This window comes from Anabas testudineus, chromosome 2 (assembly GCF_900324465.2).
Source record: "Anabas testudineus chromosome 2, fAnaTes1.2, whole genome shotgun sequence".
In the NCBI taxonomy this organism is placed as follows: domain Eukaryota; kingdom Metazoa; phylum Chordata; class Actinopteri; order Anabantiformes; family Anabantidae; genus Anabas; species Anabas testudineus.
Genome location: NC_046611.1, coordinates 31,261,546 through 31,271,956, shown reverse-complemented (window position 1 = coordinate 31,271,956; position 10,411 = coordinate 31,261,546). Strand labels below are relative to the sequence as shown.

Below are 10,411 nucleotides of genomic sequence, written 5' to 3'. Positions count from 1 at the left end.
TCGTCTGTTAGCTCGGACAAAGCTGCCCTCTAATGGAGAAAAGAAAAAACATGACAGCAAACATTTATTCCACAGTCCAAATGAAAAAGTCCCAACACTTGATCTAAAAGTAGTGGAAAGTTTATTTTGATGGTTATACAGTCCTCTGCACAGTGTAGTTATTCAAACTGTAAGAAATCCTCTTCAGGTTGTCATCTGGTCGTGACTGAACATCACGTTTCACGTCTATCTGTGCTTTCTGAAAGCTGGAAGGAAAAGAAGTTAGATTATTGCAATGAAACAGGATTACCACGCAAAAGATTCTTTGCTGGCTGCATTTAGCGTCAGCATGAAGATTAACTCATCAGGTTACTGGTTTCATTATTAAGGCAGACTGAAGACCTGAGAGACATTTTATCACCTTTGGTTCCAAATTGAAACTAAACTGGAAAATGACAGATGTAGTTTAGAGAGCAGAGTAAAGGAGCAGATACAATGCTGCTGCAGCAGCAACTTTAGAAAGTAAGAGTTTCAATATAAATGATCCCGATTTTTATGTGGATGTGGTGTCCTCACCTCTTCTCTTGGTTTTCTTCTTCATGAGTTTCTTCTTTTTCTTGGGGCGGCTGGTCTCTCCATCCTGGACCAAAAGAATCTAAGTGTTAGCACAAGCTGTCAACTGTTCTCTTTGAAAATCCATCCACAAGTCCCAAGTGTAGCAGCAGCGTTATCAACTCTAACTGAGCCAAATGAACAGTGCAGAGCAGCTCACCTGGCCCCCCTCGCCGCCTGTCAGCGCCGTGATATCACTGAAGTGTGCAATACCGCTCAGCTGGCCAGACATGGCCATCATCCCCCTCTTCCTGGCACTCTTCTGATGCTTCGGCATGTTGAGGCGCACCATCATCGACTCCTCATAATTTTTCCTATGAAGTAAAGAGGTGACAAAGAAACATGACTGTGTGACCTGGTTATCGTAGATCCATGATTACATATAGCAGATCACTGATCACTTAGTCTGGAAGCGTGGCTTAGGTTTCAACTACGGTAACAGAAGATGCTGCTTTGTTCTTAAATGAACCAATGTTCAGGAGGAAACCACTTCATTTAGTTTTCTACAGGTTACGTGGTGTTAGTTCTAGTTTAAAATCACACTGCTATTTATTATGAGGAGCCTCCATCCAGCCATTCCACTCAGTTTGCAGTCTTTGCTGAGTCTGGCTCTATGTATGTGAAAATGTGTTTAAATGATGAATTAATCTATTAAGTATGTTTTATTGTCTTCTGATTTTAGATGTGCCTACATATACTGTATGTATGTGCAGGTTCATTGTCTTGTCCTTTCTCTCTTTAGACCATCTCTTCTGAAATCTCTAAAACATTCCACTCAGAAGGTTTCATATCCTAGGAGGTGATGGATATAATCTCACCGTCTTATTCTTTCCCATTTGACAAATCTTTCTTCCTGCACCTCACCTAATCGGTGACCAGCCTTTCTCTGTCTACCTGTGTATCTCCTCGCGGCTCTGCCGGTCGCTCTGGAAGTCTCGCCTGTCCCTGATCTCTTCGGGAGCGTCGCTGTACTGCTGTCTCAGCTCCTGGATCACAGAGCTTCTCAGAGCTGCTCGTCGCTGACGTTCTGCCTGAGCCTTCTTCCGGTCTGCCTCGGTCACATCATCGTCTACATGTCAAAGATGAAGTGTGTTAGTAGTATTTAAACTACTCTAACTTGATCCGAATAAGCAACAAAAGGAAGAAAAATACATCCTATTGAAAAGAGACATTTTTCTATGACAAGCAATGACACTGGAAAATGAACCACAACTTTACCATAATGCACTGGGGCGATCTTTGGCGGTACATATTTCTTGCCACTAGAGTGGGCTGCTTTCTTATTTGAGGCTGCGTTCGCCTCGGCTTCATCGTCAGAGTCCTCTGATTCATTCAGCTGGTTGATCAAAAATGGAAAGATGAAAAAATAGATAGATGTAGATAGATAGGTACTTAATCCCAGAAGGGAATTCATGTGTTGAAGTAGCTATTACACAGAGAAACATATTGTAGATACACACGAAAATGATAACAGGAATAAGGCAGGAAAAGAAATACACATCGAACAGAACGAACGAACAAAAAAACAATATGACTGTGTGACTTACTTTGCTGATGAGATTCTCAGGATTAGGACGCAGCTGCATCGGATCATTTTCAGCTACAAATCAACAATTCACATATTAGACACACCAGACTTGTAGCAATGTGTGAGAAAAACCTTTCAAGCACATACTTGTGTTGTCTGACCGTCTTACCTAAACTGCCAGTAACAGCTGTGCGCACCAGTTTATCAATCTGGTACTTCAGTTTGTGGTCCAAGGGTCGCATCTTTTCCAAGACCTTATGTTGGAAGACAGAAGACTTGATGAAATACTACGTCAGCTCAACAGATGGGAATAAACCATTTTATTTTTGTGACAACTTACCGTTCTGATTGTGACGATTCTGTTCAGAGCTTCGCTGTCTTTTATTTTGCTTCCCTCTGTCTTGATGCTGATCATGTGAGTGAGGTCCTGCAGGTAGAAGAGCAGCAGGTGATACCGAAGGTCCAAGAAAGACAAACCCTGGAGAGAGGACAGATAGTGAGTCAGACAGGACAAGTGTCTTAACACTGTGGACAGTGGTAGTCCTATGCTGATACTAAGCTTTTTAACATGGAGTCTAAGCTTTTATTACAATACATACAATACATTTATCAATTTGAAATCAGTCAAAAGTTAACAGTTTGAACTATAACCTACACGTTCTGTGAGTTTTAATGCACAAACTTTCTCTAGAGTCTCGCTGCTCACCTTTGATGTGTTAAATGTCCCATCCTTTACTTTAGTCAGCAGCTCACGGACATGACTCGTGACTGAGGCCACCTGAGGAGAAACAACAGTTTCAGAGAGACTCATATCTGCACATCATGAGTCTCCTACAGAGACTTTAATTTACACCTGCTGAGTTATCTACAAAGAAACATTCTCACCAAAATTAATGACAGTAGACAAGGCTGGGACTAAACAACAGGACAAGACAATATTCTCCTGTTACATGTATGTCAACACACACGCACCATCTACATATACAGGGGGCATTACATGTTATTCTCGTACCTGTTCTGTGAGAGTATTCAACAGCTGGACCGCTTTGGGTAGATCACTTTCAATTAAATCCTAGAAGCAAAGTAAAGTAAAGTACAATAAACATACAGTCCAACAGTCAGTAAATTATGTTAGCAGTCATTCAGCTGGTAACTAGCTAGCTAGTTCAACTAGCTCCGTCTCTATAAACACGGACATCTTTATAATACATTTGAAAACAGTCTTTATGTCGTCCGCATGATTTTAAATGCAAACAACAAGAATGAAAAGATAAATGCTTGTTTCTAATAAGTAGCATGTAGCAGGCTTTTACTCACGTTGTCAACAGGAGCAGCCATTTTAAGTTGCTATTCCTCTACGGAAGCCGCAGAGGGACTAACATCCTGCTCTAACGCTGTTCATTAGAAAGCGGAAAGAGTTTCAACTTGAAATAAAAAGAAAAACTTCATTAAAAGTTAAAATTATCAACTTTAACAATAGCAGCCTATATAAGTGTATATAATCTATAGACTCTTAACTTAACCGCTTTGCTTTTCCTTTTGTAATTGAATCCTCTCCCCCCCTCTCTCTTTCTCTGTGTGTGTGTGTGTGTGTGTGTGTGTGTGCGTGAGAGAGAGAGAGAGAGAGAGAGAGAGAGAGAGAGAGAGAGAGAGAGAGAGAGGGAAGTGATGGAGGGAACATCACAGGAGCACCTGTCTCAGTCTCTGTATTCCTCTGTCTGATCAACCTGAAGAGTCATGGTAAGTCAGATGACAACTTTCTCAGTGTTTGTGAGAGATGTTCAAATGTTGCTTCCTAAAGAAACTGTCTGAAGAATTCAAAGTTGGGCTCATATTAGACAGTTCTTGTACAGTTATACTTGTTATAACGGCATTAACCTTAACCTTAAAGTCATCTCTCACCTCTCTGAATAGAAAGTTATTTTAAAGTGTCTTTTTGATAGAACTAAATGTTAATTACAAAGTCTGTTTTATTAGGCACATATGGATTTAAAGTGTAAATGGATAATCAAAATAGAATAGGTCACACACAGAACTACTGACAAATGATAAAGCTCCAAAAAGTATTTTCATATATAGTCTGCAGCTTATTTTTATTTTGTCTACATTTTTTGGTTTATTTTAATGGGTTACAGTAGTAAAAACTTTTTTTGTAAAACAATGAAAAAGAGGTAATAGATTTATAAATTTTGCTGATAAACCCTTAAGCCAACAATGAAAAATGCACTTTTATAAAATATCTGCTTAGAAATTACTTAAAATAATAATGATAATAAAAACGGAAACATCTGATCTACCATTGTCACACTCGACAATCCTCATATGTTAAAGGTAACTATTTTTAAATGACTTTACATCTGTGAATTGGTTAAAACATAACATTAAAAAGTCTCCATTTACTTTTTTTTTTAATTTAATGCAATGTATTATCAGTAAGGTCGGTATTAGTGTACACAAGATAACATCAGAGTTGAAATATGATGTACCAGCTCATTAACATCTACAGTATTTAATGTATTTTTTGCCACTAAATTGGAGATAATTGAACAAGCTTACATCACGTATGTACATTTTTAATTGTTGTTATTTGTTTAATTGTGATTAGTAGTCAAATATAATATCAATCATTCAAATGAAGTGGTATTGAAGTAGAAAGTAGTAGAAAATGTCTGTGTCCGTGTCTTGTGTTCCTGTTTTATTTGTATTTTTCCCTAAATGTTGTTTTGTTGCTGCCAGAGTTGATTCTTTGTGTTACTTTTTCAACTAAAACTATACTATTCCATACATCCTGACCACCGACCCCTCCAGATGTCTGATTCCAGGGTGTCCTCTGTCATCCAGGAGTGGGCCAGTGCGTATCCGAGTCAGGCCCACTCCCTAAACGCTGTCACCTCCAGCCAGGCTGGGTCCACCGGTCAGCTGACGCAGATGGACATGATACCGTACAGCCAGTCTCAGGGAATGATGAGGGGGGGCGCTGACGACAGAGTGGCAGAGCAGATGATGGGACTTTCGTATCTGCCTTACTCCACATCCTGTGTCGGCAACACCTCGAATGCGGGGAGCACCAACCACCACCAGAGCCACGGCAGCACTCAGCAGGTGACACTTCTCATGTGTAATAATTCATCAGTAGCTAATAATGCTCAGTCACCACTCTCATCCTGCTAACCTCTATTTGTTTGTGTTCGGGGACCTCCAGGACTTCTCCCCCTTCCTCTTGCCAAGCATGAGGGGTCCTGTGCCCAAGAGGAGCATCAGCAAAGACAGCGCAGAGTACCGTCAGAGGCGAGAGAGGAACAACATCGCTGTGAGGAAGAGCCGGGACAAGGCCCGCAGGAGGATCCTGCTGACCCAGCAGAGAGCTGTGCAGCTGCAGGATGAGAACCAGAAGCTGCAGATGAGGATAGGGCAGCTGACGCAGGAGCTGGACACTCTCAAACACATCCTGTCTCAGCGACACCTGCAGGGAGCAGAGAGCGGAGCAGTAGGGGAGTCCAGCATCTGATTAGTAGCTGCCATTAACATCCACTTGTAGGCATGACATTCATTGTCAGTGTCTAACACTCAGCCTGATTACATTTTGTGATTATTTGACTAAAGTCTTTCAGAGGAGAAGAATAAAACATTTAGTCGGCATCTAAAGTCTGATGTAACAATTTCATTATAGGTTCAGTTTGTAAAACGTACTCTGGGTGCAGTTTAAGCCATGCCTTATGCATTTGCTCATGTGTTTCTGGTTTCTTTCGATTTAAGGCCCATACTCCCTCCTTCAATGTGCAGAATCATTTCTACTTACAGGTGCTAAGCAATGATACTGCTTGTATGTGGTGTTTTATGACATTTACAGATAATGTAACAGTTAGTTGAAGAAATAAAATGTTTTCATGTTGCCATGACGCTGCCCGCTACCAGAGCTCTGAACATTTTAAGAATACTGTTACTATTGTGCTGTATTTACTGTTGGAAGGTGTGTGGTAGTTTTAAATGTAGACCTTTGTACATTATAAAGTTGAGAGCAACATTCAATGAATGCAGAAGCAGATTAGGTTGTGAAGACTGATTATAGGAGGAATGATCAAAAAGGGAGTATTCCTGTTTAAAGATGCTGATTTCAGGAAGCCATTCAGGCAACGTGTCCACACATGGATACTCGTTGTAAGAGGGGCACTATAAGTTGTTCTATGATCTGATTTAACAAAACATTGCCTAATCATCTACCTGATAGTTCTTGTTATAGTCAGAGATGATTGTAAGTGTTGTTGCCCAAGACGGTTACACAACAAACTGTGGTTCAATGAAATCTAAGAGCCTCTCTCTTTATATTACTCTAAGTGAGTGTGGGATTACTTGAAATGATTTTGACGCAGTGTTAAATATGTAAAGAAGTTACCTGAAGGTGTTTTAAAAAGTCATAGTCATGTTATATTGTGGCAATACTGTGTTAAATATTGTGTTAAATACTGTGATAAATAAATAAATAATTGCTTGTGGCCTTACAAAACCATAAACTTTTGTGTGTGATCTTTAAGAATGGTCAGAACATGGCTTCAGTGCTTCCTCATAGAGCATCAACTATGGACATTAATTCTCTCACTGATTCACCAGTGCATCCTCCATCAGTGAACATGTTGTGCACCTGCCACATTATTTACCATAAGCTGCCTACCCACAGAAACGGACGTCATGCCATGGACCGTTGCGCACCAGCAGTTTCCCTTTGTGGGATGGGCAAGATTTCAACACAGTGGAGGACGGAGATGAGGAGCGCAGAGATAGTATCAGTGTTTTGGGCTGCCAGGGCCTTCCTGTGGCTGTGATGGTAGTGAAGGGACACAGAGATAGGAGACACAGGGGAGGGGGCAGGGGCAGCAAGCCAGACCCCACTGTTTTTTTTTTTGTAATTTTTACCTAACATAACAAACCAAAAGTTGTATCATTTCAACACACACATTGTTAGAATGATGTATTTTTCCCCTCTTAGATTCTGCATAGTACACGTGGTTCTTTGGGACCTAATATGTTATCTGAGGCGTTTAAAGACATCAGAAAACACAACACTCTACACAAACAAAATGCTGAAACACTTCCTGCTGTTATGATTATCAGATAATATTTTTTAGCCACGCATCACTGGGGTAATTAACTCCTCATTTAGAAAGGAGAGTGTCACACAGGTTTCTTACAGCCTGCTTTGCCTTAAGAGGCAGATAATGACTTGTTGTGTGACCGTGTCTGTTGAAATGTCCCGCAGCGTCGTGTGGGGCAATCTGTGGTCCCAGGACTGCAACATCTCCACAGAGTGAAGAAAGACTGTGTTTCGCTGAATCCCTACCAAGTTACTCAACATCAGCAGACCATATGAACTCCAGCACAACCCCGCTAAAGCAGCACCGCTCAGTCAGTACAACTGAGCTGTTTGGTCCCCGAGAGCTGAGACCGATCAAACGTGAACATACAAACTATACCATGCCCAGTTCACACATGAGAAACTACAGTTTAACCTCTATTTCAACACTTCCGCTCACACATTCACAATACAGGCATCTAGTACCATAGATAGATCATGGAACAAACCTACTGGGGCACAGGCTTGTAGGCCTGAAAGGTCAAGCAGGCCACAGACATTTTTTGTCTTGTTTTAAAAGGTCCAAAATGACGACAAAGAACAAAAAACAAAGCAAAAAGACACAAAAACTGATGAGTTAGAAGTGCACATGACCAATAAGAGATACACAATCCAAAAATATACAAAAGAAGAAGAAGAAGAAGCGACACAAAGAGACAGAAAAGTTTTATTTATAAGACACAAACTATGTGCCCGTCCGCATCCAGGGGCTCATTTTCTCACAATCTGCCCAGTGGTTAGTCTGCAGTCAGTGAGCTCGACAGAGCCAAGAGATTCAGTAAGAAGGAGTTCCTGCAGCGGTGTTTTCATGGTAGAAGCGATTTGAAGTGATTTAAAGGCTCAGGGTTTTACCACAAACATCCATTATCTGCTGGATCACGCACTTATCATAGTGTTTAGAGAGGAAGTGGCGGCCATTGTCGATTTGTTCAGTGACTCACACAAACGCAGTCATTGTGACAATAACAAGAAATCCGTGATGTCATGGGACTTTTCTCCCTGCTTGACTGTTGGTGTTAGACGCTCCGTGGCGTTTGAAGTTACTTCAAGAGTCCTGCACAAAGTGGCTCCAGGAGAGCAAACTGTGCTGGTGCCATCAAGTGTAGCTTAGCAGTCACTAAAGAAGTGTTCTGCTGTAACCACCAGTGGGGGGTGTTTGTTCATGAAAAACTCATGAAGTAGCCACAGTCTGAATACTGCAGTGTAATGTGTCCTCTGTGACTTTCAGGGCAGCAGTCAGACGACCACCTACTACTCTGATCCAGTGGTTTGTTGTGGTGTTTGTTCTGCACACTCATCAGCTTCACGTGGCCGTGTTTGGTGCTTAGAAACATACAGTACACAGTGTTTCGTTGTGTTCAGGACTAGAGGAAAAGCAGAAAAGCAGCACTTAGATTAAGCTGAACTACTCTGTAGTAAGTGCTGTAACATCATAAATAGACCACACTGACTCCACCATCTGCCCTGCTGTAGGACAGTAGCTGCTCTCTGCTAATGGCTAAACACCACCAGAGATGCATGAGCACACAACGTGTCGCCTTCTATACTGATTACTTTTCAATTATTATTAGAGGAAACCGTGAAAAAGATCAAGCCCACAGCAGACTGGACACAGTCAGTGCACCGTGCTAGAGGCTGCTTCACGGCTCCGAGGGAGAGACTTCACGGACCCGTACGACGTGCAGCTGCTTAGTCACGTGATCGATGAAGACAGCTTTGTTACTGATAATTACAGACTTTTTACTGGTTAAATTTCATCTTCATAGATCTTTATTATTGTTTTTGGCACTCCACAGGACATCGTTGTTCAAAAATACAAATTAAAAGTGGGTCAGATAATATTTTATAAGGCTTATAAGCACTGTAGTCGTTGTATCATTATCATATTAATCGAGTGAATATTTATCAATGAGGTGAATAAGATTAATGGCAGATTAAAATAATCATAGTTTGTTTAACTGTGCACTAACCCGGGTCAAGCCTGCCTGAGCGCAGTCTTTGTCGTGGCGGTCCCCCGAGAGTCCCATAGAGCACACAGAGAACAGATATCCCACTCCGCTACGGATTCTGTGAACTACTCCTAATGTTGTCATATCTTTGAAAAACCCGATAAGACAACTACGTGAATTAAACAGCTTGCTTTACTTCCTTTGTCACTGTTATGAGTCAACTAAAACAAAACTATCACTGAACACACATTTCTCTTTCTTTGCACAGTTTAATTATAACAACACACAAAAGCACAATAAATTACACAACATCAAATTTGTGTTCACCAGGAACTGAGGAGATGGAGGTGCAGAGCTGGAGTGAAGCAATGAGAAAAACAGACGTTTGAAACCTTGTCTGCCTTCCCTCTATTTAGGGAGTAAAATAATGTATCTACTCGCGCATCAGACAGGGTACAGGGAGTGCAGCATGTCAGGCTTTAAGGAAAAATGGCCAAATAAACTAATTACTGACTCATTTGTACTGTTGGATGGTTTTCAACTGGTAAAAGCTTGAACACCACCTCCGGCACCCAGCTGCTCCACTCACAGTGTGTGGAAGAAAGCTGCCATGCACAATTTTGACCACATTGGTGTGATGCAAGATTTTGACAAGAGAAATGCAGATAAGATAAGATATGATAAACTTCATTAAACCCCAAATTCAGGATTCACTCTGTCAGAGTTTATTGTAATAACTATTTAGTTGTCGGTGAATATTCTCAGTTGTCCAGATAAAGTTATCTGGAAGTTGAGTCATGGCAACTTGACTTCCTTTAGTTAGGTTGAAATGTTTCACTACTTATCCAAGTAGCTTCTTCAGTCTGAAGATAGTTGGTTAGAGGCCACAAATTTATGCTCCAGGTTTGGTTTCACTCCACCCCTTGGCCTGAATAGACTTGTTAGGTGAAAAAAAAAACACCTCTGCTCAACCCCTCTTAACACCTAAAAGGCGTCGTTAGGTGTGTCCAACCTGGTGCATGTGTGAATTGGGCCTGCTCTTTTTGGGGATGAATGAAAGGGCAGCATGATAAATAAAAGACAGGTTGTGTCTAAGTCCTCCACCTCTGTTGAGTGAGGGGGTGTTGATTTGCACAACCTATACAGGGAAGGACAGATGGCAGACTAGAAATAGAGGTTTACAGGAAACCCACCCACACTGACCAGTACCTGGTG

The 10,411-nt window shown here is 41.3% G+C and overlaps 2 protein-coding genes across 2 annotated transcripts; one reads left to right on the top strand and one right to left on the bottom strand.

Moving 5' to 3' along the window:
• Positions 1-98: 98 nt before the first annotated feature.
• ngdn (neuroguidin, EIF4E binding protein) lies at positions 99-3,661 on the bottom strand. Its single transcript, XM_026361827.1, has 11 exons — positions 3,437-3,661; positions 3,132-3,191; positions 2,826-2,897; positions 2,460-2,597; positions 2,289-2,373; positions 2,139-2,191; positions 1,810-1,927; positions 1,486-1,660; positions 752-905; positions 556-619; positions 99-245 (listed from the first exon to the last, which is right to left on the bottom strand). The coding sequence occupies exons 1-11, from the start codon at positions 3,455-3,457 to the stop codon at positions 226-228; spliced, it is 960 nt and encodes a 319-aa protein (XP_026217612.1). The 5' UTR covers positions 3,458-3,661; the 3' UTR covers positions 99-225.
• Positions 3,662-3,786: 125 nt separating this feature from the next.
• Positions 3,787-6,621, top strand: cebp1 (CCAAT/enhancer binding protein (C/EBP) 1). Its single transcript, XM_026361105.1, has 3 exons — positions 3,787-3,859; positions 4,928-5,221; positions 5,322-6,621. The coding sequence occupies exons 1-3, from the start codon at positions 3,857-3,859 to the stop codon at positions 5,625-5,627; spliced, it is 603 nt and encodes a 200-aa protein (XP_026216890.1). The 5' UTR covers positions 3,787-3,856; the 3' UTR covers positions 5,628-6,621.
• The last annotated feature ends 3,790 nt before the right edge of the window (positions 6,622-10,411 follow it).